Consider the following 27817-nt stretch of genomic DNA (forward strand, 5'->3'; position numbering starts at 1 on the left):
ATTTTCCCTAATCAAATCTGAACAGTTTACTAAATTAGTATATTTAAATTTTAAAAATCAAGTCTATAAAATACATAGAACATATGCAAACTGAGATCAGACTAACCAGATTGAGTTTATCCCCAGGAATCTAAAACATGAATCGTTTCAACAAAAACATTTAGAATGCACATTGCTAAACATCATCCTACATGCTGAAGAAGACCCACCAAACTCTAAAGAATATTCATTTTGATATTACTATCCTTTTAAGAACAAGGGCTTCTAAGAATTTTTTCACCAAACTATTACAACCGATCCATCAGTAATATGATGTTTCTAACAAAGATTATGAAATACTTATATAGCTAACCACATATTTATTCACATTTTTAAAAACTGTTTTTTAGATCTAAATTACAGTATATCAACTATGGCGTATAAACATGTATTCATTTCTTTAGTAATAATTTCTCAATATCAAATTGAAGTCACAAAGAGGAAAAGGGGAAAAAGTATTTTTAACTTGAATTCTTGAAACTCTTCTATATGTGAAGAACCTGGGGAGATGGAAGAGATCTGCTGGAATTCCAGTATAGAGCTGAGTCTAGAACAAACTGGGCACTCAACCAATGTATTTTTAATATTATTGATAAAATGAGTCCAGTCTAAGCCCAATGAAGGGAAAGCGTTAAAGCAGAAGATAACCTCAAAGCACCAAATGAAAATCAAAGACAATAGCTGCTAAAGATCTCAGAAAAGAGTGACTACTTTATTGATCCCATAAAGACCCATTTGTAAGTCTTCCAATAAACTGATGGTTTAATAACTTGTGGAATTATTCCATTTAAAAGATATTTTACTGCCTGAGAGAGGCAGCATATCAATGGGGGCAGGGCTCTTACCTCATTTTCCTCATTTTACTATCCATTTCCAGAAACACTGAGTATAACAGGAGTTCAAAAATCACTCCACTGCATCATTCAATTTTGTAGCTCTCTTTCAATATTGCAGCTCTTGTACCAAAAGCACAAGCTTACACCATACAGAGAGAAACAACACAATACAGTAGCAAGAACACTGGAGCAAGAGATCTGGATTCTGGTCTCAGATTGGCCATTAACAAGCTGTGTATCCTCAGACGAATCACTTAATTTTCTACAACTATAAAACGGCAGGGTTGGACTAAAACTAATCATTTAAGATTCCTAAAAGTTGTAAAATTCTGTGATTAGTGATACCATCTTAAGACAATAAATGCAGTGCTAGAATGCTGCATTTCATTGACAAGATAGAGTATTCTTATTGGCAAAAACCCTAAGTGGTCTCTGCTATTACTAAGGACTCTAACTCTGGACAGATGTTATCCCTGAATGATAGGAGTCAAATCAGATTTTTCACAGACAACATATTAGCACAGAGAAAATATCCTTGATAAAGGGATCTAATGACAATATGATGTTAAAAGATCTATACAATAAAATAATATTGAAAAGTGAAAAAAGTAGCTTGAGAAATGGAAATACAAAGAAACAATTTCATTCATGTTGAAAATTTCTCTATGTATACATCCTCAAGTAAAAATGTCTGTATGTACCTCTCTTCCTCAAAAACACAGAATAGAATCAAATTGTCTTACATCTAGAAATCAACTAAACTATGCATTTTATTTAGGTAGCAAATAAATGTAAAATATTAGAGCAAGGCAGTTAGGTTAAATGATACAGGCTTCGTGTATCATTATGCAGCCTTGCAGAAAACATTTCACCCACCGCAGTGAGTGGTCACATTATGAGATACTGGATGCCAAGCACCTGGTACCTTCTGATACTTAGTGGTTGCTCAATAATTATTCGGTCATGATTATCACTGATACCTTTTGTTTCTTTTTCAGTCTTTTTTTCTCTTTCTTCTTCTCTAAAAATTGTTCCCATGGGGTCAGTTTATCCTTTCCTTCCAATTTGTTTCTGACCATCTCTTCTGCACTTTCTTTAAGGCCTAAGAAAAAACACAGATAGGTTAGTTTAAAATGTTATGGCTTCATTCACTTAAAAAAAATGTAATTTACCAAAAAAGGTAATTTACATATATTTACTAGAGTAACAAGATAAAATGCAACACTACAATGTCACAGAGTAATGTAGTATCAATCTATATCAAAGCTATTTCCCAATAACAAATGACAATAAACCTAACCAAACCGAAATAAACAAACCAACTCAGCAAATAAATATATGGTCAAGCCACTAAAGAAAACTCCTTTATTTAAGCTCAAAATTCATTTCTCTGTACTTAACTGAATTGTTTGGGACACTAAGAAAAATTCTGGAACAAAATCTTCTCAGGATATGACTACTAATTAATCTTGGGTAACAAAAGGTAAGTGGTCTTTAACATAATTATTTCTACTTGCTTCTTTGCCCAAGTAAAAGACTGTATTCCCTGGAAACTACAAGTGACTAACAAAAATTGATTAGTAAGGCAATCCCTGTTGAAATACCCCAGGAAGAAAGAATTCCTGTAATTTCTCCTCAAGAACTCACTCTGTGAATCCACATCTTTAAGATCAAAAGGAGTATCAAGTTCAGATTCCACCTTGTATGTTTAAGTTCTTTCAATGATGTTATTCGCTCTTGTAGTTATCTCTCAAGGTCCTTGTTCATTATATTCTGCAGTTCCTGATTCATGTGTCTAGGTGGCTTATGAAATAACTAGAGTGGGGTGAGAAGAAAGAAAAGGCCCCAAGGCTGATCTATCAGTTCATGAAGACCTCATTACTGTCAAAGTAAAGGAAATGTGACCACTGTGTTATCCCCTTTGATAATACAGATGTTTGTTTTACTTTGTAAGGTTTTGGGGAGGTCATGGTTGGGTTTGGGGAGAGGGAGTTTTAACATTTAGAGGACACAAAATCCATTAAAAAATTAATGGAATGAATCTAGAGACAAGGTCAATCCAGATCATCTTTCCAGATACATTCTAAATTCTAAGAACGTGAAAACCATCCTAAGGATATAATAATTCCCCTTTCCCCTGATGAGTATACTGAGACTGAGAACGTTCAGCAACTTGCCTACGAACACACAACTAGGAAGCTATACAGCTACAATTTTAACTCCTAACTGTCCTCTATACTATTACCAGATACATCTGAAATGCTGGTTTGATCTAAAATAAAGAAACTTATAGCCCACGAATAAAATCTAAAGCTTTGGGCCTCAGGTTCCTTATCTGCAAAATGAGGTTGGTCTGGATCAGAAGCATGCAACTCCCTCCTCCCGCATACACCTTTTTTCTCCTAAAAGAAAATATTTGGTAGAAGTCCAAATACACAGAACAACTAAAAGTGGTGCTTTGGGTCCTGAGCCCCAAAGAATAGCATGAAACAGCTGGAACAGATGATCTCTAAGGACCCTCTTTGGCTCTTAAGCCAAGACTTAATCTCTAAATTTCTGTAAGTTAGAAAAGTATTAAGGTATATGCATACTCAAGGTTATGCAGATTTGTTTTCATGACATACTGCTGGTATGCCTGATTTATGGGATACTCTCTGATTTACGGGATGCCAAATCAGAAACACAACTCTCAATTCAAAAACGTTTCTTATAAGAAAAACACAATCACTTTACTAAACAGTTTTCAGGAGAAATGTGAACTGTATAAAACATGTCCAGATCTCTGACTGAATCAACAGATACATAGCACCTTAGGAAATGTAAACTTGGATCCTCATTTGGGAGAAAGGAGCAAATCCTGACAAAACAAGTTGAGTTCGAACAGCAAAATAAAACAATTTATATATTATGCCTGTGGGCCAGCACACAGTCCAGTCTCAAATTCTAAATGCACAGTATTGTGTTATTAAATATGATGTTTAAATAATAATCCTTAAGGTATTCTAATTTCGTCATACATTAAGAAAGATTTTATTACTCCAAAATACTAAATTAAGTAATATATTTAGAGTGTTTTTCCCCCCGCCAAAATGTATTCTCTGGTTAATTTTAATCCTTGAAACTTAAACTCTACTTCTATCTCGGCATGATGCTAAGAAAGGTGTTACTGTTTCTTTTAGGTGACTAGAACATTGGTTTAACGTGTCTCAATCTCTATGAACTACTCCACATGTGACTGGGTCTTGACATTTTTGGGGAACATGGATACCTTTAGAATTTGATAAAAACTATGGAATCTCTGGGACTTCCCTGGTGGTCCAGTGGTTAAGACTCCACGCTCCCAATGCAGGCGGCCAGGGTTTGATCCCTGGTCAGGGAACTAGATCCCGCATGCCACAACTAAGACCCGGTGCAGCCAAATAAATAAATATTTTTAAAAATAATAATAATAAAATGTTAAAAAAAAAAAACTATGGAATCTCTCAAACACTGTACTGGAAAAATTTGCATACAACGTTCAAAAGTTTATAGATCCTCAATACTCATTTCTATGTAAGGATCCAAATGGCCTCAGGCAAACAGCATTACCAGGGCAACAGAGGTCTAGGGGAAGACGGGAGTCCATCTCCCACTATTTCAAAACTTATCATTGACATTTGTAGGTTCTACACCAGGGTTTCTCATTTCAGTACAACTGTCATTTTGGACCAGATAATTCTTTGTTGTGAAGGACTGTGCATTATAGGATGTTAAGCAATATATCTGGCCTATCCACACTAGCTGCCAGTAGCCCCCAGTTATGAAAATAAAAAAATCTCTCCAGAATTGCCAAATGTCCTCTAAGGAGCAAAATCACCCCTAGTTGAGAACCACTGTCCTAGACAATGATTAGAAGTCATTTCTTTCCTTCCCTTTTTCCTCCCCTCCCCTTCCCTTCCCTTCCTTCATTTTTTTGTGAAGGAAGGTGCAGTGTTTATTGCAGGTGCCAAACAAGGAGTCCAGGGCAGCTAATGCTCAAAAAGCCCGAACTCCCCAATGGGTTTCAGCAAATCATTTTTAAAGGCAAGGTGAGCGAGAGGCATCCCAGGGTATGTGATCAGCTCGTGTACAATTCTCTGATTGGTTGATGGTGAGGTAACAGGGTACTGTCACAGGGATTAACATTATCTATCCTTAGGCACCAGTAGGTCTGGGGACTATGTGCTCATGGTCATCAAATAGTTAATTTCTTCCATTTGGTGGGGGTTTTAGCATCTGTAAAACAACTCAGGAAATGTGCATTATATACTGTTATCTGGGTACTTCAGAGAGAGGAGCTAAAGCAGAGGACATGGGGGAGGGGTCTGTCTTGGGAAGGCCCCATAGGGTCATGCTCAGTTACAGTAGGAAAAAGATACTGAGTCAAACCTCAGTCACCATTAGTTCAAGATACCATAGGTTGTTTCTGAGGGAACCAAAAGGTGATATAGATCTGTTTCCGGACAGGTGATTGGAAACAATTCTCCCTTTCTTGTTCTTTAAGCATTAGAGGTCATTTCTGAAGAGAAGGGCTATTTCATTATTTGTATCACATAAATTACGTATTATTTTTGTTTGGTACTTGATTATAATAATGTCTTTTTTTGTTTAGAAGTTTCAACTGAGTATGCCTTTTCTTCCAACTAGAACAAAGGCAGCTGAAGTCACCTTCTTTTGTATTGCATAATATTTAGCATAGTGCCAGACACATAGTAAGTACTTAATAAGCACTTAATTGATCTGTCTTGAAGGAGGAATTCTTATTTCAAGCCAACCGTTTGATCTTTCATGTTTGGAACATAGTCTCTCCAACAGAAAATGAATCAAAACTTTAGGATCTAAATAAATGTCCTTTATCCCAAAGTGGTTCATGCATTTTTTTGTTTTTTTTTTTTTAGGACCTATAGCTGTAAATAATTCATGAAATATCATTCTTGGGAAATATTTTTCTGGTATTTAGTTTGTTTACAACAATAAAGAAATAGTATCTTCAGTTAAATACAGTCTGTAATTTTTTGCCTGGCTCTCACTTATTACACCAAAATAGTAGAATGACAAACACATTGCAATGAATTAACACACCACCACGATAACTTAAAAATGCTTTGTTCTTGCTGTCATCATGAGGTCATTTAAATCTCCTGCCATGGATCACAGCTGTTTATGTTCTAAATTCTTAAAAATATGCCCATTCCAGAAGCTTCCTGGCATATGCACAAGAACATTCTTCAGACACTTTTAGCTTCATTTGAGAGCAGCCACTACGTGACTGAAAAACAACTTCATTATAAATGTCTAGTTTTGCACATTTGTTTTTTAAAAATTTAAGCATATAGTCAAGGACTGCCGAATTAGTTAAAAATAACATCAATAACCCTACAAATAAGGAGTGAAAAACTCTTTTAAAACCAACCATGAACACAGATGACTCAATTATAACAGTAATAATTTAAGCACAATTCATTCAGACTTATTTTGGCAGTCTGCATACACACAAAGATTCTTTTAAATATCCTTTCAAAATCCACTAAAATAAGAATATACATTTCTTCTGAACTTGCTCATTTGAAATTCTGAAAAGTCTTCAAGGGGCAGGACACGAATAACTTAAAATAACTCAACTAGGTACTATGGCTGGTTTTGTTTATAAAAACAAAATACATGTTTTAAGATTTCTGATATAGGCTGAAACTGGCGCTTTTTTATGTATGTGAGAACTCAGGATCCATTGAGAATACTTACGAACACTTACGGCTCAGTCTTTATTTATGTATGTTGTATGTTTAAATGAGACCATGTTAACACTCAATCCCAAAAGTACCCTTTAAAATGTAACTAACTACCATCGCCAACTGAACTCCCAACTTGGAATTCACTCTGGGTGTAACCATGCCCTGGGAACACTGACATCAAAGGCACCCTTTCAAACTGGTCAGTTTTCTCCAATGGTGTGGGGAGGAGACATTTACTTATCCTTAAAGCATATCAGATAGCAAAACTATCAATCTTTGTAATGAGAAAGATGAAGATTTGAAGTGTTTCGACCTTGGTTCAAGATTTGTTTAGAACATTGGTTTAGAACATTTAGACTTTGGTTCATAATTCGAACTTCTGTAAATCCCTCTCTCCTAAACTCTTACAGTACCATATTCTTTTATTCTGCACTATTTATCACAGTTGCAATTTTATATTTGTGTGATTTTTTTTTAACTATTATTAATGGTTATCACCCTTACTAGGTTGCAAACTCCATGACAGCAGAGGCCACGGCTTGCTTTTTTTCCCCCCACAAAGGTAACGCTATGGCTAGTGGAGGGCCAAGTACACAGCACATGCTGAATAAATGTCTGCTGAACGAATGGAAGTGCAATTGAAAGGATACATGAGTCAAATTTGTTCCCAACCTTACGGACAGGGAGCAACAATTCATGAAATTAAGAAGTAAAATAACAACTAGCCTTGGGAATAATAGTAAATAGCAAAATTCAGAGCCAACAAATGCTGCTTGTATGCACTTAATATTGTTAGAATACTGTTATATCTACTATATGGAAACAACACAGACAGCTATAATACAGATAATAAGGATAAAAGGGTAGTATAGGTAAGCTACTTAGACTGGGAATGGCTTCTCGTATAGCATTTAATTCTCTTTCTCCTAAAACAGTCAATGAGGTATTCATAGAAGACACTCCCAAAGTATATACTAAATGAAGAAATGTTAATGCTTTTTGCTGTTGTTCTTTGTCTAAAAGCTTTTTCAGTGGGTAGCAACTGTTTTGTATTTGCCTTGAATTTGAGCTTATCATTCTCTAACCTCTTCTGAATCTCCTTTGACTCTCCTGTAGAATGATGTCTTCCATTTGTAAGTATATTCATCTTACTGTGAATCAAGCTGTCCTGCTTCTTAGAATCAAATGTTCTTAAAAAGTGGACTTCAAATACAAGACATTTGGGCTTCATTAGGGAGCTATTGTTTCCTGTATTTGTCGGTACTTTATTTGTATGTTTTCTTTGCCTTTCAAGTAGTTTGTGATCACAATGTACGTAATAGCAAGCTGTCCTTAATACTAAAGTAAAATTCTGGCCAAGTCTGATGAAACTATTCTGCTCTTTAATTTGTGGCAAAGAAGACTGAAGAACTACTTGTTCTATTGTTATTTTTTATACATAATGTTTATAGACAAGGCAGAAAATAAATGAAAACTTTAATGAATGGGTAAGACGTAAGGAACCGAAGGCAATTTTTTGGAATTAGTCAAAATAAGAAAGCTCAAACAGAAATGTTACACTAGCTCAGAAGTAGGGAGTTTTCGTTGGGGACATGCACTTACCTGCTCTGGTCTAGCATGGATCTTGGGTTTTAATGGGCTGTTAGCCAAGGAGGCAGGAGGCAGGAGGCAAAGTCTGGAGCCCGATCATGATGGCAGGCCCCAGAGACCACCACCATGAAGCCAGGATCCTTTAGTAGATGCTGCTCCCCCTCCAACAATTTAGAAGGGATACATGCCTGTTTGGGCTTTGGCCACGGGCAGAAGAAGGGAAGTAAAAACACATTTTCCCCCCAGAGAATTTATAACCACAAGCCCACAAATCCCTGGGTTTGTGGCTAGAATTCACACTGTTTGTGTGGCCCCAAACACCCTAATCCAAAAATTTGGTTTCAATAGGTCCAGGATTGGAAGTGCCCTTAGGTACCTGGCACGTACTCTCTAAAAGAAGTATTTTTTTGACTCAGGCCTCTGAGAATTCCCATAGGTAAAGAAAGATCCAAGAACAATTAGATCACAATCAAAATTCAATATGAACCAGAGTAAGCTGAAACCAAATAAGTCAGACCTATAAAGACTATAGAGTTTGGAATTATCAGATACAGAATATAAAATCAGCACATTTAAAAAAACAAAAGAAATTAAAAGATAAGATTATCAAAGGTATGAGACAGATTTGGGGAAGAAAAAAAAGTTCCAGAAATGAAAAACATAACTGAAATTATAAAGTCAACCAAGTTACACAGCAGAGGTAAAGAAAAGATTAATGAACTGAAACACAGAACTGAAGAAATTACCCAGCATGCTGCACAGATTCAAAGGTATGGAAACTATGAGTTAGATACAGAATGAGAAGGTACCACATATATCAAATGGGATTCCCAGAAGGAGAAAATAGAGAAGATGAGGAAAAGGTAATATTTTAAGAGAAAATGGCTGAGAAGTTCTCAGAATTTTAAAATGAATGGAAAGTTACTAATCTTCAGGATTCTGGGTATCCAATTAATTCTAAGCAAAAATAAAGCTACCAAGCAAAAAATTACCTACATATATCACAGTGAAACTCTAGAACACTGAAGTATTTTAAAAGCCAGGGATAAAAGAGAGCACTGTGGAATAAGGCCAACCCTTTCCTGACAGGGTTCAGAAGTGGGCCCCTGGGCCCTGGAATTAAGACAGTGTACTTTTTAGTTACACAGGCTTCCTTACCTGTAAACTCACATCAGTAGGGGTCAAGGGGAAGCCCTGAGTTCACAGTAAATTTGCCCCTCCCCAGAAAAGGATTAAGAGGTGACCAGCTCGGCACATCCATGGCAACAGCAAATACCCTTCCCTCCCTAATCCTCAACATTCAGCCTCACCACCAAAATCTTGAACCCAGCAGGAATAATCTCTCTGTGCCTTTTATCCCTTATTCATCTTAGTCATCACCAAAAGTCCCTATTCATCAGGTTCCCCCTAATCTCCCTTGTTCTAATCCTCAGAAGTTAACTATACATCCACTCTCTCTGTCACTATCTCCCTCCCCCTTCAATTCTCTACCACTAAATTCCCTGGAATTCACAGTACATCATCAGTAAAAATTACTGTATCTCAATTATTGTATCTCTGAACATTTTCTTCATCTTCTTGCTCTAACTGAAGCCTGGCTCTCCCCTGAAGATACTGCACAAGGCGGCAGCTTCAAGTGTTTGTTGGTGCTGCTGGTGGTGGTGGCAGCAGCGTTTGGTTTCTTCACAGAGCGCTCACACCAACTGGCCTAGGGAGGGGGTGGGTGTATGGGTCATTAGTGCTCTTTATCCAGTTCTAGGAAGTGTGTTACTGGTCCAGGGTTAGGCAGAGTGACTAACTGACCAATAAAACAGAGAGCCAACCAATAGATCCACACAGTTTTGAAATATTGGTACCTGACAGAGGTGACATGTCTGATTACCGGGGGAAAGGAGAGATTATTCAATAAATGGAAGAGGATAAAAAAGAGCTGCCATGTAGAAGAAGTTGAAATTGGATTCCTACCTTATATCATACCAAAAAAAAAAAAAAAAATCAACTCCTGATGAATCAAGGACTTAAAAGTCAAAAATCAGTCCCAAATGATACAAACCCATCTCCCATCAATGTTAACAAAGTTTAGAGCTTTAATGAGATATAGTTCATATACCATACAATTCACCCATTTAAAGAATAAAATTCAATGTTTTTTAGTACATTCACAGATACATGCAACCATCACCACAGTCAATTTTAGAACATTTTCTTCTTCTCAAAAAGAAACCCTATCTCTCTCCCCTGCAGGACACTCTGACACCCCCCCACCCTCCCACCACTAATCTGTTTCTTGTCTCTATTGTCTGTTCTGCATATTTCATACAAAATATGTGGCATTTTGTGACTGGCTTCTTTCACTTAGCGTAATACTTTCAAGGTTCATCCACTTTATAGCATATATCAGTACTTCATTCCTTTTTATGCACCCAGACGTTTCAGAAATACTTATAAATTAGATGAAAATATACACAACGGAAAGCAAAGGAGTGAATACTGAAATCTGGATGATGGTTATTCTTAGGTATGGGGAAGCAGGAGAGATCAGATGGATAAATTTAAGTTGTTGCACAATTCTAGCTTTTATAGTGGGTTCACTTTTTACTAAAAATAAATAAATAAAAGAAGGTCACGCTGGACCAATGATGAAAGAGTATCTTAATCCAGAGATTATAATGAATATACTTATGTGAACTAGAGGTACATAAGAATAAAAGGACAAGTTTAATAAACTTGACTATACCATTTTTGTTCTTCAAAAGACACTCTGAAGAGAGTAAAAAGGAAATCACAAACTAGGAAAAGCTATGTGCAAAATATACGGTTGATAAAAGACAAGTCCAAAATATAGGAAGAACTCCAAGTAGAGGAAGAACTCCTATGAATCACTAAAACACAGACAAAGAACACTACATAAAAAATGGTCAAAAGACATGAATAGGTATTTCACAGATAAGAAAGCAGGAAAAAAAAAATTCTTTTCATTAGTAATTAGGCAAATGCCTGAGCAGTTCTTTAAAAACATTAAGTTAGGTCATATCACTTCCATTTCCCATTGCATTTCAAGTAAAAGTTAATAAAGTCCATCCAGAGGTCTACAAAACCCTTTGTGACTTGGCCACCTCTCTGCCCTCACCTTCTATTACCGTCCACTCCCTGGCTCATTCTGCCTCATTATTCCTGAACAAATCAGATATGCTTTCCCCTCAGGGCTTTTGCATTTATTGCTTCCTCTGCCTGAAATGTTCTTTCCCAGGATAACACACAGGGTGCAATGTCTTTCCCATTAGCTCTTTGTACAAACGTCATTTTCTCAATGAAGCCTTCCCTTACTGCCCTTTTTAAATGGCTACCCACTCCCACCCATGAACTTCCGTTCCCCATCCAGGTTTTATCCTTTTGTTTCTATAGCCCTTAATCATCATCTGATTATTTTACCTATTTATTTGTTTACCAATTCCCTTCATCCCCTCTCCCCCAGTGCACACACACTAAAATGTAGGACCCCACAAAGGCCTGGATCTTTGTCTGTTTTGTTCAGTGCTATCAGAGAAGAGTCTGGCACACAGAGCAGGAATTCAACAAATATTTGAAAGTAATACACAAATTGAAACCATAATGAGATACCATTACTTACATACTCAATTGGCAAAAAATCACCTGACAATATAAATTAATGGTGAGGATAAAGAGCTATGGGAACTCACACTACTGGTTAGAGTAAAATGGTACAAGCACCTGGGAAAACAATTTGGCATGACCTAGTTAAGGTAATTGTGAGCATGCTGTACAACCAAGAAATTCTACACATATCCAAGAAATTCAATATATACCTAAGGTGACAAGTCCAAGAATATTCACAAAGACATTGTTTATAATAGCAAAATACCACAATAACCGGCAACAGAACAGATATATTATGATGTATCTATAATGGAATTCTATGTAACAGTGAAAATTAACGGACCATGTCTTCACATATGGATTATGAATAACTCTCAAAAATATAACGTTAACAGCAAAAAGCAACTGACAGAAGAATACACAGAGGACGCTTTTATAAACTTCAAAATTAACAAAACTAAATATAGGCTGTTTAGGAATACATGCATAGGTGGTAAAACTATTGTATAGAAAAGGGGGATGATTAATATGGAATGCAGTTTCATAGTTTCTTCTGATAGAGAAAGGAAGAGGGTGTAACAGAGGAGTCTCACAGGCGACCGCATACGTTGGTAATGTTCTTTCTTAAGCTGGGTACACAGGTGTTCATTTTATTCTTTTCCTTTAAACTGTATACATAGTGTTTACCTTTTGTATCTATGCTCTACTTTCCCACAGTAAAGTTGTTTAAAAAAAAAAAAGGGTAGTAAATGTTCAGCCTTTGACAACTGTGTGCTAAACTAGGTTTCACTGCCTTTTGTCATTTAATCCCCATCAAAACAGTAGGTACCTAAACTCAGACCTTCTGACACAAGCCCTCTACGCTCTTTTCATGATCTCAGTAAACTACTAATGCTATCCCAAACTTCATTATAAGAAGGTCCCGATCTATACACTGTTTTTGGAAAATCCACCTGTAAATTGATGGCTTGAAGCTTAGGAGTGTCTAATTGTATTCCTCCCTGGGAGAGGTTCTAACTACAGAAGCTATTAACATAAGGGCCTTTTGAGGCTGCAGTACAACCGAAATGTCATTTCTAAATTAATTAAACAAAAAAATCTTTCTTTAATAAAAATGAAATGAAAAGCACTTCAACCTCCCTAGCATTTCAATATTTAACGACCTTTTAAGCTAGATTTTTCTTGCTGCAATCTAAGTATTTTCTTCCACATATACTGGGCTGAGTTTATATAAGTAAACTGTAATTCTGACTACGGCTAAAAAGACTTCCCAAATAACTATTAGGAAAGCAGTGTCTTCCCAACCTTTTTCCTATTATGACATATAAAAAATAATGCTTGCACAGCACACTGGAGTAAATGGAGGAGGCTACCAGAGAAGGAAACGAAACTGGGGGCTCTGGTTGATCTAAAGGCTAAAGGGATCAATACCTGGGCAAATCTGTAATCCACAGGTGGTGCGCTGGTTGGGGATCTCTGAAGTAGAGTACCATTTAAGGTTTACTCCTTTTCTAGTATTTGTAATTAACTCAGAGTTTATTTCATTGGCAGTGTCCTCCACTGCAACATTGAAAAAGTTACAGAATGAGAATTAACAGAGAATGAAAGTAACACTGAAAATTAGGACTTCAATATATCCATGGCTTGTTTTATAAGCTAGCACTGTTTCTATTCTTAGGGATTCTCTGTTGACAGAAATCTACTAAAGTAATCTATGATGGGTCAAGCATTCTTTGGGTCCAAAGATATCAGAATCTTGGAATACCAACTAACAACACGTATGCCTAGAAGCCTGCAGTGTTCAACAGCAAATATACAAAGCTTTCCGTTGGCTTTTTTTTTTTTTTAAAAACCTTCAGAGCAGCTTATTAATCAGAAGACAGGCTTCTTAGACATTGTCACACATGTGATCCTGGTCGTAGACCAAACTGTTCCCACACCCTGAGAAGTCTGCTTCTGGCTCGAAATTATGAATCCAAATAAATTATTTAAAAATATTTTTAAATCTCTCTATGCTTCCACAGAAAGAAGCAGCAACGGAAACCTAAAATGAAATACACTTTATGACAATCTAAGGTGACAATGCTTAGGAAAAGCTTGGTGAAGTCTAAGGCAGACAGATATCCCTAATTTACGCAAGCCAATTCTGAGAGAAGCATATGCCTTCGAAATGCATGCTTCAATTTACCACTGAGGCGTATCATTCCAAACACCAAGGGAACCCGCCCAAGTCAAATTATTGGCACTCATCTTTTGACATACATAGGATCAGATTTTCAAGTTTATGCCAAATAATTTTACAGATAAAAGTTTTCCATGTCACTGAATGAGTAGATTGAGCTAAGGCTATCTCTTGATAGCTCATTTGATGAGAACTATCCCCACCCTCAATGAAAACTATCATGAAAGGGAGGAAAGTACTTGTACGCTCTCTTCCCCTAGTAGATTACATCAGGCAAACAGTGTCACTGTGTACTGAAAATAATACAGAGCCCCTCCCACAAGATACCTGCAGATTCAACCTGCTTAGCTACCAGTTCAAGCTACAATATTTTTACCAGCTTTACCTTGGACCTCAATGTTTTAAATTATCATTGCATTATAGTCAGTGAGCAGTTGTCTACAATGGTCTAACCAAAAGGGCACTGAGAAAGGCTGGCAAATCTTTCAGAGCGCAGGAACATGGCATATGGTCCCAAAGTGGGATTAAGTTTTATATCAAACCAAAGATCTATAGAAAGTACTTATGCCCTTTCCTTTATGTGGCTTCAAACCTTGAGCCAACTGTAGAAACTAGATTTGATTTTGTGTATTTTATCAGCATTTCTGAGGAGCCTTCATAAATTAAAAAATAAGAAGCTCCTTAGTTAGCACCATGAATTAACAGAACTGTTTCAAGATAAATGATAAGAGGCATGAATATGTTCTACTCGTAGGAATTTATCCCTAAGAAAATTCAATATAAGGTTATTATGTCCTCCATAATAGTGAAACATTAGAAAGAGCCTAAAACATAAATTAGATACACAATGGAATGTGATGCAGGCATTATGATTAAAAGATTATTTAGAAACATGTAAAAATAAGTATGAGAAATGAAACAAAAAAGGAGAATGCAAAATGGGAGTATAATCAACTACATGTGCCTGTAGAAGATAATGGATAAAAATGAATGTGTAATAGCTAAAACATGGAAGCAACCCAAGTGTCCATCAATGGATGAACTGGATAAGCAAAATGTGGCATATATACATATATATACAACACATACATACCATGGAATATTACTCAGCCTTAAGAAGGATGCTACAACACGGATGAACCTTGAGGACATTCTGCTAACTGAAATAAGTCAGTGACAAAAAGACAAATACTGTATGATTCCATTTATATGAGATACTTAGAGTAGCCAAAATCAGAGAGACAGAAAGTAGAATGGTGGTTGCCAGGGGCTGGGGGAGGGGCAATGAAGAGTTGTTTAATGGATATAGAGATTCAGTTTTATAAAGATGAAAATGCATATGGAGATGGATGGTCGTGATGGCTGCACAACAGTATGAATGTTCTTAATACCACTGAACTACACACTTGAACATAGTTAAGATGGTAAAGTTTATGTTACATATATTTTATCACAAAAAAATTGGGAAAAAAACCAAATGTGTTAAAGTAGTATAAGGTTATATGACTTTTCAATCTTAGAAAAAAAAGAACAGCAATAATGAAACTGCTGAAAGTAGTCTGAGTGAATTCTGTCAAAATAACACATGGAACATGTGTGTGAAAAATGACAGTGTGCTAGCCAGGCAGTCAGTATATAGAATGATGACGTGGGACAACCTCAAATAGAATAGGCAAAAGCTCTGCTTTAAAGACCAAAGAATTCACAACTTCAAACAAATCACCATAGCTGTGGGCTGTGGGAAAACAATACATGAAACACGCTCTCTGTTCTTGAACCGACTCTGGGCAGATTGTAAATCTAAGGCAAAGTCAAAAAAAGTACTACTGTCTGGAAATAGTAGCTACAGATGCAAACAGTACAACTGACATGACACACAGGCAGAGAGGGAAAGGCCCACATTAAGAGAATCAGCCTAGATGCTGGCAACCAGAAGCACTTATTGATTTACGTATTTAATTGGGATCCTAAAACAGCAGACCAATTAACCTAAAACTTCAAAAGGTATGGGAATTTTTAGCACTTTCTGAAACTACTACTATTATAAAAATATCTTCAGTTTTGCTTTAGATCTTTTTTTTAAAAGCTTCTTGGAAAACTTAAAATAAAATTAAATTTTAATACTAACAGAAAATTATTGTTAAAATAATCCAGGAAATTCTGAGAAATTTACTGGCAACTCTATGGAGAAAATGTGCTACCACTGTTTTTAGATAACCCTAGCTGCTTCTCATTTTCATTACATATTCCACAAATGATTTAATTTTTCTTTTTTTTGGGGGGGGGCACAGTAAAAGTTTCAGCTTACTACCATACAAGGCCCTTATAGTCAACCTGTTAACTGGATGATTTAAGGAAGGAATGGACACCTAAGTTTTAAAATTCAAGCTATGTACTAGCTGTGTACAAGTTATGATAGTGCACTGCAAACTGGTTTCCTCCCCATCACCAAAACATGAAGCAAACTGCAAATTCTTTTTAGCTTATTTTAGTTTTCCATTTAATGCTCTCCTCTACACTGAACTCAAAATTTTAAACATCTGGTTATTTTAAAAGTTCTGACCAAAAAAACAGTTTTGCAACTATATTTCAAATAATGGATACACTGGCAATAAATGGAAATAAGAGATATAGCCAAAAGTAAACAGTGAACAGGTTTTAAGATGTCTGAAAATTAAAATGTTTGAAACCGGGCTGCCTAGCAAAATGAAAGCCCAACTGATTCAAAACATTTTATTTCTAAATAAAGAATGAATAACACAATAGCCACAGATACAGGTCATTAATGTCTCTGTGTTTAAGCTTCCCATTGGGTCACTGAATAGAGAAACGGAGATGGAATAAAGATGGGGAAAAAGGAAGTACAAAGGATAAAGAACAGATACCAGAATCAAACAGAACTACAGTTGTGAAGCGTGGAGGAAAGAGTAAGTAGAGGGAGGAGGAGCTGCGACCCCACCTCTCACCTCCATGCGTGGGTGTCAAGAAGGACTCCTCTCGCGGGATGAGACAGCAAGGAGTCCTTCCTTCTTCTCTGCCTTCCATGTCTCCTTCAAAAGACTAAGAATCCCACAGCTCTGGGCGTTCCCGACAAGATCTGCCCAGACACTGACAGTCTCACCACTAGTACAGCTTTAAGAGGTCAGTATTCATCTCATTATATCCTTTATCTCTATTTAATTCTGTCATCACAAGAAGTCCACAACTTCCAAATCATCCCTTCTCCTAAAAATATGCTGAATATTCCCATTCCCACCCTTCCCCCAAAAGAACATTTCTACACCTTAGTCCATCATAATCAGTCATTAATAGTTATTAACAAGATCCTCTTTATTCATTCCCTTGCTAATTTGAGTCTCACTGAAACCTGGTTCTTCTCTGAGGACACTGTTTCTCCTGCAGCTCTTCTAGGTGGTGAATTTTTCTCTCCCACACTCTGTCCATCTTGCTACTCACTGCCAACTCCAGTCCACTGGCTGGTCTTCCTCCTAAAGTCCCCAACTTTTAGTAACATGTTATCAGACTACACCGCCTACTCCCCCGTTACTGCAGAGATCTAATGACTGTAGTCACACCCCTCACTTCTTGAAGAGCTAAGCTTTGGCTCACTGCCACTCTCTCCAATTCTAGCCCTGTCACAATTCTTGGTGATTCCAATATCCACACAGATGACTGTTCCAACACCCTGTGCCTCACAGTTCACTGACTATTATTCCATACTCCCTGTAATCTCAGAAACTCCCCCCATAACTAGAACTGTCATTATCAAAACTGCAAACCCACCATAATCTTAATTTCAAGTATCCTACTCCTCAACCACTAGCCCCAATCCTTCCATTTTATTCTCTCTAGTACCCCAAGGCTAACAATTCTTTTGTCTCACAGGGACCTACAGTCCATCAATCCTCTCACCTTTCCCCCATCCGTCACCCCCAATATACCCTCATTACCCTCCTAACCCAACATAGATACTATGGTCCATCATTACAATCACCCCCTCCCCCCCTCATCCCTACTCTCAGCTGATGACTTTACTTCCCATTTCACTAGGAAAATATAAGCAAATAGAAGAGTACCACAAGTTCCCACCACCATTTCTACTCATTACCCTCTGTGACCATATTCCTTCCCTTCTCTCCTGTTACAATGGGTGAAATGTCCATGTACATCTACCAAAGGCCAATTCCTCCACTTCAGCAAAAACATTCCAACTCCTTTTGCCTACTTTAGAATGTAGTTCTCTGCATCATTTTTTCCTGTCTGTGGATCACTCCCAGAAGTAATATAGCATGCTGTTATTTCCTCTCATATTAAAGAAAAATGCTCTCTTGATCTCACTTTCCCTTCCAGTTTCTAGAGGGAGTTCTACTAGCATAAGTTAGAATGCTAACTAATAAATGTAGAAGAAATGACAGAAACAGAAAATCAATATTTTGCAGCCAACAATATAATAACTGATTCAAGCAAGGATCTATAAAAATCTATAACATCACCAAGTAAAATGCTGGGGAACAGGATATTCACACACTGCAAAAATTACCTATCAGGTACAAAAGAAAAAATAGAGCTTTATGATGGAAAAATCAGTAGGACACCACCTTAAGTGAGTGAGCAAAGTTATAACAGCACAAAAAATGGGAGAAACTGACATTATGTGCCTCCTGATGTGAAGCAATGGGAAGTATACAACATCATTCATGGAAAATTCTTGCCAAAAACTTTTCAGCTGAATTGTGAGGAAACAATCAGACAAATCCAGATTGTGGGTATTCTATAAGTCAACTATTGTAGACACTTTAAAACTGACTGATCCTGGATCAGGAAAAAACACTGTAAAGAATATTACTGGAATGAGTGAGAAATTTGACTACTATTTTAACGATATTAAATTCCCTTAGTGTGATAATAGCGTCATGCTTATGTAGAAGAATGTCTTTGTGTTTGGAAGTTACATGTCGGAGTATTTTTTTAAGGATGAAGTGTGATGACGCCTGCAACTTCCTAATCATCAAATATTTTAGAAAAAGGAGTTGTCTCTCCTAACTGTCTCCAATTCCACTCCTCATTCTCTCCTAACCCCATTAAGCTCATCCTCCCCATTCCACCAAAACTCTTCAATGGTCTCTACATTGCTAAATCCCATGGTCTTTCTTAGTCTGTATTTTACTGACCCATCTTCTCACTGAAATGCATTCTTCACTTGGCCACTGGATACCCCACAACCCTGAATTTCCTCCTTTGTTTCTGGTAGCTTCTTCCCAGCTGCCTCTGGATGGTCCCTGCTCACCTCTCCTCAACCTCTAAATGCTGGAGTACTCCAAGGGATCAATTTTTGAACCTCTTTTCTTTTCTACCTACAATCACTCCGTTGGTGTTCTTTACTTACAGAGATCTGTACAATGAAGATTCTCAAATTTTTTATCTCCAGTCTTGACCTCTTCCCTGAACTTTAAGCTGGATATCCAACTATCTCCTTGGCATGTCTATTTCAATATATAATAGGCATCTTACATGTGACGAAGAGAATTTCTGAAGTTCCCTTGAAGACCTGTCCAACCCACAATCTTTATTATCTCAGGATTATTACAATAGCCTCTTGACTGATCTCCCCAGTTTTGTCCTTCCCTGCCACTTTAATCTACTCTCAAGTACAGCAGCCAGATTGGTCCTGTTAAAAATAAGTCAGCTCCTCTTTTTATTATATCTATGGGATGATGGATGCTAACTAAACTTATTGCAGTAATCATTTTACAATATATGTAAGTCAAACTATTATGCTGTACACCTTAAACTTATACAGTAACATATGTCAATTATATGTCAATAAAACTGGAAAAAAAACCAAGTCAGATCTTATTGCTCCTCAGCTTAAACACTCCAATGGTTTCTCATCTCACTCAGAGATGTTCAAGCCCTTAAAATTTAGGTCTGCAAGACCCTCATGATCTGGCCCCATTACCTCTCTGACACCATCCATTATTCTCTCCTTCACTCACTCACTGTGGTCACACTGTTCTCTGTGCTGCTCCTCAAACACACTAGATAAGTCACAGCTTCAAGGCCACTCACTTGTTATACCCTCTGCTCGCACATTCTCCTCTGCATGGCTCACCCCCGACCTCCACTTCCTTTAGTCTCTGCTCAAATATTTTTCTTATTAAAGACTTATCTGTCTCCCCTTAACCAGAAATATAAGCTTTATGAGGTCAAGGATTTGTATGTTTTGCTCACATGGTGTCTAGAATGGTTCTTGGCATATGCTCAATATTTGAAGGAAAGTTGAGGCACTGCAGGATGATGAGTAGAAAAAAGACCAGATATCCTTTTCACCTGTGTCTAATTAATCAGGAGCTAACTAAGAAAAAGAGGACTTTTATCATATCTAATCTCCTTTAAGATTACAGACAAAGAAACATGTCATTATCTGTTCATATTCTGGATGAAATTTCAAAGATTAAAATACACGGCTTGCAGTATCTACAACAAAAAATTATTATCACATAAATTATTAGGGGAGGTTATTTAACATATGAGATCAAACTCATTATGCTTCATTTATATGTATATTACAAATTCCCTAATGAGGCACATTCATCGATAAAGTCTCAATATGCTAATTACATGTGTTACTTTCTCTACTCATCAAAATGAGTCAGGCAGGATACCTTATTAGCAACACATTGAGATGGGCAATGCTACTCCACATCAAAACAATGGATTACAACGTTCCTTAAAAATCTTAAAATTCAACATTTTTAATCATTTATAATCTCAATAACGCTGTATTATCACACCTTCATGAGGAACTAAAACATCAAGAGAAAGAGTAGTTCACTCCAGTTGTTACACCCATGTACCTGTTATCTGCCTCCCTTAACACTTACCCTCGAAGAATTAAACTCCTAATGTTACTATATTGTATAATCCAACGTAAAAAGATAGGAAGTTTAAACAGTCTAAACTAAAATTTCTTTCAAGCCACGCCAAGTGCAGCAACTGTTAGTGATTATTAAGAGTACTTATTTTTCTGCAGAGTTTAATATTTTGGAAATTCAAGCCACAGGAAAACTGATGCATGATATACTATAATCTCATACTGACCCTCTGTGGTTTACTGAAGTATAACATCAAAAAAGTCCTGCGGTTCAGGGTAATTGTTACTGGGAACATACATTTCTTAAGACACAAATTCAACAAAATACACGTGTGACACGAATAGTACTCTGTAGCTTACAAAGTACTCTATAATATCTCAAATTAAGCAAGAAAGGTATTATTAGTCCCACTTTCCAAATAAGTAAACTGAGATCCTGAAAGAGTAGTTCATTTTTCTCATTTAACATGTCTAGTATGTAAAAGACCCCTTACATTTACATACACAAAGAAAACGCACGCACGCACTTGTGTGCACATCCATACCAAAGATTCACAGGGTAATAATACCCCATACGGGGCCTTCAAAAATACTATGGTTAAAGACTTTAAAAAATGCATTATATAGCAAAATATCAACTTTCCTTCATTCATCTAAGAGTAAAAATTGCATAGCGAATGTTGATGATAATTCCATGAAACTGGCACTTTCATCATTGTTGAAGGCATTAAAAACCGGTACAACCCTTTTTGGAAAGCAATTTGGCAGTAATCTCAAGACACAAAAAGTGTCCGTGTCCTTTCCTAGTAATTCCATTTCTGGGAAGCTAGCCTATGAAAATAATTTAAAATATGGAAAAAGCTATAGATTATTTATAACATTCTAGATGCTTGGCATCTGAGATTTAAAATTTGAGGCTTGGACACTGGTAGTTTTAACAGCTTGTGAGAGAACCACAGGTTGATCCACAGCATATGTAAAGCGGCTATGTGAGTGAGGAAGTCATGTTACTAACTGATGAATGAGCCTGACTGCCAGCATTAGCTTCTCCTTGTGGTCTCTACAAGTTCTCACATGCACAGACGTTTCTAAAATGGGGTAGGTGGGGGGGAATGAGCATCTTTGTTAAAAAATTGTTTTTATAAGTAAAAGGCCCTAAAATAGCAAGCCTATTACTTGGCTGGTGATAAAACTGAAGAGATCTAAGGAAGTACTGATATTTGTGGGTTTGGGAATTGTAACAGCCTTAGATTAAATTTCTTTTCAATTCCATGGGCCTATTGTAATGAAAGATCAGAAACATGACTAAAATATTCAACAACAGAGAAATGATAAATTAAACCACAATCTACCTAATCACTCAGTGGCCGAATAAGGGTAATGGAATTACAGATGCTAATTTTTCATTTTACATTTTCAAAATATTTTAAATGACATTAATATCACATCCACAAATAGCAAAGTCAAGATAAAAATGTACTGCTAAATATAAGAGGGAACAGTCGCTAATTCATCACATGAGATCAGCATTACCCTGATACCAAAAGCTAATTAAGGATATTTCAAGAAATGAAAACTATAGACAAATATTCCTCATTAACACAGGTTCAAAAATCTTTTATGAAACATTACTAAACTGAGTCCAGGAATATAAAAAAAGTACAATGAACCATGACTAAGTGAGGTTTATCCTAGGAAAACTGTACTGCTTAAATCTTCCTATGTATCACTTTTTGGTATTTGCACTACATAACTGTACTAATAAAGACAAAGGTTAGATCTGGCCCACTCAAAATAGCTCTAAAATATTTAATATAAAACTTTGCAGTCAACTTTATTTTAAATCTTCTTTCTCAAATAGTCACCTGAATACCTCAATTTAAAATACGTTCATTTAAAATATCTTCATTCAATAAGCTCATTCTAAGATTAGAATTAAGCTACAATTACAACATACTTGACTGAAAGACAGAATCCAACATTTCCTGGAATCATAAATCCAAGGACCTCATATAAAAAAATTTCTTCACACATCTCTGAGTGGTATGGTTGTATTGCCTTATTGTGAGACTTACTGACAAAGGACACTCAACTCCTTAAAGCAGCCTCTGTGCTCTTCTGATGAACAATCCTAACGATATAGAGAATTCCTCTTTACCTTACACTGAAATCTACTTTCCTTCAACTTTTATCCACTGGTAAAAGCACTGACTTCTGAGGTAGTATGTGAGATTAAGTCTCTGTTTACATACTCAGCCTCCAAGTACTTGAAAATAACTATTAAGTCACTTTTTAGACTTTTCCTCTCCAGGCTAAATTAATTGAGTTCTCTCAACCACTGTTCATATGATAACACTACTAAACTTCATTTTTTCTTACCACCACTTCCTGCAAAAGCCAAACATTTAAAACAAATGGGTTATAACATAGCACCATGTTACTATAGAAATAGGCAGAAGATATGTGTATATCCTAATAAATTTACTGCAAGAGTCAATCAATCCTCAAATATCAAAATATCCTAGTTTCCCCCCCCCCCCAAATAAAAACAACCTAAGAAAACAGATGTTTTACTCTCAGTGCAAAAACATACTAGTGTAAGAAACAGAAGTAACTGAATATAGAACAGTTAATGCAATGGTGCTCTAAGTAGTATTTTTTCATCTAGAGACGAATTGAGGCTAAAAGAATTGAATCCTTGTCAAAAATTATACCTACCTTTAAAAGACATACATATATGTAAAAAGCAGTAGTTTGCAAAAAACCCCCACATTATTTGCAAAGGTACATGCTGATTTGCCCAGGATTGTTAAGAAAAAATGCATATGCTAGAAAACAACCCTCATTTATCCTAGCTTTTCTTTGTTTAGCTTTGACGTGGTTTTAATGTTATTATACTAATATTGGGTTATTGAACTCTTCAAGGCAGTTATAAAAACCACTTACGATGCTATACTTCTTTGTTCAAAAATATTCAAAAATTGCACAATTGAGATGGAAAACTATGTATTACATATTTTGTGTTAGTGAAACCTCACTAATTGGTCTAGTAGCAGTTACTGGAGAAAAGTCCACTTATTAATAACATATTTTGAAAAAAAGTTTAATGACTTCAGAATACATGGTGCCTGGATTCAAATTTCTATAACCTGAGAATACTGGAATCAAACCTAGGAAAGGTCTACTTTCATAAATGGATAATTTGTAGTTAGTAAATTAAAGAGACAAAGAATAAGCCGCAGGAGTAGAAAACGCTGGTGCTAAAGTGAATTAAATCAGGCATGCAAATATCACGTTATCTTCCTCACCAAAACACTCCTTGAAAACGTGATTTTTTTAAGTTTATGTTTCCAAAGAGTTGATCTTCTTTTCTTTTATATCCAACATCCCAAAACGAAGGAAAACAAGTGAACATTTAGTTAGTATCTAATTCTTACCTGGAACCCACTTAATTTCCATTTCCATATCATTTTCTTTGCCTTTCTTTTCTTTTTCTTGAATAACTTGCAAGAGCTGCCTATATTTAGCAATTTGTTCTTCATCATCCTTCTGGCTTCTTTTTGTTTTCCCATCTTTTTCTACACTGACTCCATCATCACCTAACAAAAAAATCAATTTCATTTAATACACAGAAATAATTTACTTCTAACTTCAGTGTTTAATCTCAGTCACTGCAGCACCCTTCTAAACAACGTCAGATACACTATAACAATAGAATATCAAAATCAGACTTAAATTTCTTAATACAAAATGAATTAAATGACTTAGGTCTTGTTTATAATAAAAATCAGTTGCAATATAAGTTAGCATGGTCACAATATTATACTTGGGAATCTCTTTTTATTAAAATTCATATTTCAAAATAATCCTGTAGTCATGTAACATCCTTGGACTTTTCCACCCTACAAGCAAGATAGCAGGGATGGCACTTTTTTCCTCTTTATGTCTCCCACCATCCAACAGTGTGGCTTTAAAATGTATGGTCAATAAAAGGAGCCTGAATAGTGTTGGGATGCATCTGATAAATGGATTTAGCCATTCATGCTGATGATACAGATAAAGGAAGTTGCCTGTAATCCAAAACAAAGAATAATGAGTTCTTTCCATTTGATAGTGAGCAAGCATGCTTACTCTCAGGATCTCATTAATACATTAAGAATAAAAATGAATAAATTAGAAGTTTGTGCAATTAATTTCCTCATGTGGAAAATACTCACTTTTACATTTCCTAATTTCATAAAAATAATTATAATACAACGGAACAGTATAAAATTCATGGGCAAAAAATACCAAAGAAAACTAATACGTGAAAAGTTTGTTTGCTCTATATTTCCACTGTAATTCTCCAAGTCAAAAACATAAATTAAGAACCTGGGTTTTAATGTAAAACATACAGACTTACTGAATTGACTAAATGTCCCTAGTAAAGGAAAATTTAGAAGTAGCATACAGAAGACCCTCCCTTCTATGAGCTATGGCTAACTCGTCACTAAATATGTCTGACATTATTAAGCATTCAGCTGTGAAACATCAATGTTAACAGACTGTCCTTACATTTTCAAAAAGGTGTTGTGAAAAAAATTGTTTAAGTAAATGTTTTTATAGTTTTTTTCTCTAAATGAATAAAAAATAGTCCACGACATTCTTTCCATCCTATCACAATTTTACATTTTCAAACAGCTGAAATTCATTTTTTTCCTGTTTGTGCCACAATAATAATGTTGGATGGAATTCTGTCATGTATCCCGTAATTCAATGGATAAAACATCAGGAACACATTAACAAAATGGCAATGTATTTCTTTCCATTAAAAGCTTACTTCTGAAAATATAATTAGAAGCAAGCTCCTTCCAGGTTGAAATTTTAGTGGTAAGTCTCTGATGGCCTACTTTAAATTGATTTTTTTTCCAGTACTAAAATTTTACTTTCTGAATCTCTAAAATGTGGGTTAACTCATGGAAGTCTGTTTTTTCCCAATTCAAGGACAAAACTTTGTGAAAGACTTAATAATATAAAGGGAGTAAAAAATTAACTGTAAATGTAAGAAACCCTGGTACGATCTCTTATAAACTACAACAGGAACATACAGTAACTCTAAGGCATTCAAATATACTAATGTATCTATCAGAGGTACTAAACTATAGATTAAAGTGACTTTGCAATCAATTAAAATACTGAAGAAAAATAAAAATGCATGCTTTAAAAAAGTTAATTAGTATATTTCAAACAAAAAGCCATTAATCCTTAAAGTTTTAGAAGTAAAAACATATGACATGAGGTAGTATGCTAAGACTTTACATACATTATCTCAATTTTTCCAACCATGAGTAGGTACTAATATGATCCTCATTTCATACCTTTGGAAAGAAAGGCTTGAGGGCTAAGAAAACCTAACCTAAGTAACTTCACTATGTGGTGAAGTCAGGATTTGAAATCAGCAAAGCCCAAGACCTTAACAAGAATATACTGACAAATTAATGGTTATCCTCCCATAATATTTGCTGCCCTAATGTATTCAATAATGTCATTTCAAAATCTAGTTAAGTTCTCCCAAACCAAACAAAGAAAACCTATTTGGAAAACTTGTATTCAATCTTCTCAAGAATACATGGAATGATCTTTTTTCCTTTATCTTAGAGCTGCTACTAAAGAAAAACTATCCAGAATTTTCAGAAAAGTGCTAAATGACCATATAGGTATATAAATAAAAGAAAAAGTAGATAAATTAGTGTATCTATGGGGGTGAAAAATGTAAAGGCTATTTGAGAAAGACTCAGCTGTTCTGTATACACTAAAAATAACATGGTAACTCAACTGTTTGGAATGCCAAAGAAATTAACAAGCAACAGCCATCAAGGTCTTAAATGTGAAGGCTTTTGTGCCCATATAAGTACCACTGTAAATCATACACTTTTTCAAAGACTATTAGATACCTAAGAAATTATGTGGTTTTATTTATTTTTATTTTTATTTATTCATTTATTTATTTATTCATTCATTTATGGCTGTGTTGGGTCTTCGTTTCTGTGCAAGGGCTTTCTCTAGTTGTGGCAAGTGGGGGCCACTCTTCATCGCAGTGCACGGGCCTCTCACTGTCGCGGCCTCTCTTGTTGTGGAGCACAGGCTCCAGACGCGCAGGCTCAGCAATTGTGGCTCACGGGCCTAGTCGCTCCGCGGCATGTGGGATCCTCCCAGACCAGGGTTCGAACCCGTGTCCCCTGCATTGGCAGGCAGATTCTCAACCACTGCGCCACCAGGGAAGCCCTGTGGTTTTATTAATATGAGATTTCTGAACAAAGAAACTGCAATGATTAAACGTGATTCTCCATTCAATGCGTGAACAGAGTTCAAGAGTAATACTTTATGAAAAACTTAGATCAGTGAAGCAGTATCTTCAGTAGCCTAAAATCATAGGATCTTAAGAAAGTTAAGGTTTAATGGTCCTATGATAATACTAAAGAAGCATTTTAGGATTTATTTAATTTTACATTTATAAAATTATAAATTATAAAAACAATATATATGCAAAAGAAAAACCAAAAGGACAGGTATGAAAAATGTCAGGCTATAAATAAAAGTAAGAATATTCACTCCTGCTAATTTAAAATACTTTATGTTTAACTTTTATGGTTCTTCATTTGCTGTCAGCACATAATTCTATCTTACTTATAATTGTGCATGGTTGGGAATTCATCTAATAAATGAAAATGAAAGTGTGAAGATAGCTGGGAGAGAGTACCAACCAAAAACTAATAAGAAATTACAATCAGGGCTTCCCTGGTGGCGCAGTGGTTGATAATCTGCCTGCCAATGCAGCGGACGTGGGTTCGGGCACTGGTCTGGGAGGATCCCACATGCCGTGGAGCAACTAGGCCCGTGAGCCACAACTACTGAGCCTGCGCGTCTGAAGCCTGTGCTCCGTAACAAG

General features: G+C 36.0%; 1 protein-coding gene across 3 annotated transcripts in view; it reads right to left on the reverse strand.

Annotated features, from left to right (window-relative positions):
- ESF1 (ESF1 nucleolar pre-rRNA processing protein homolog) overlaps nt 1-27817 on the reverse strand; it is a 58419-nt gene that overhangs the window by 11856 nt on the left and 18746 nt on the right. For all 3 annotated transcript variants that reach the window (XM_068524459.1, XM_068524461.1, XM_068524460.1), the window contains exons 9-10: nt 24327-24488; nt 1856-1977 (exon numbers count right to left, since the gene is read on the reverse strand). In XM_068524459.1, the coding sequence (XP_068380560.1) occupies nt 1856-1977; nt 24327-24488 (284 nt within the window). The remainder of the gene's footprint in view (nt 1-1855; nt 1978-24326; nt 24489-27817) is intronic.

Source organism: Eschrichtius robustus, chromosome 16 (genome assembly GCF_028021215.1).
Source record: "Eschrichtius robustus isolate mEscRob2 chromosome 16, mEscRob2.pri, whole genome shotgun sequence".
In the NCBI taxonomy this organism is placed as follows: domain Eukaryota; kingdom Metazoa; phylum Chordata; class Mammalia; order Artiodactyla; family Eschrichtiidae; genus Eschrichtius; species Eschrichtius robustus.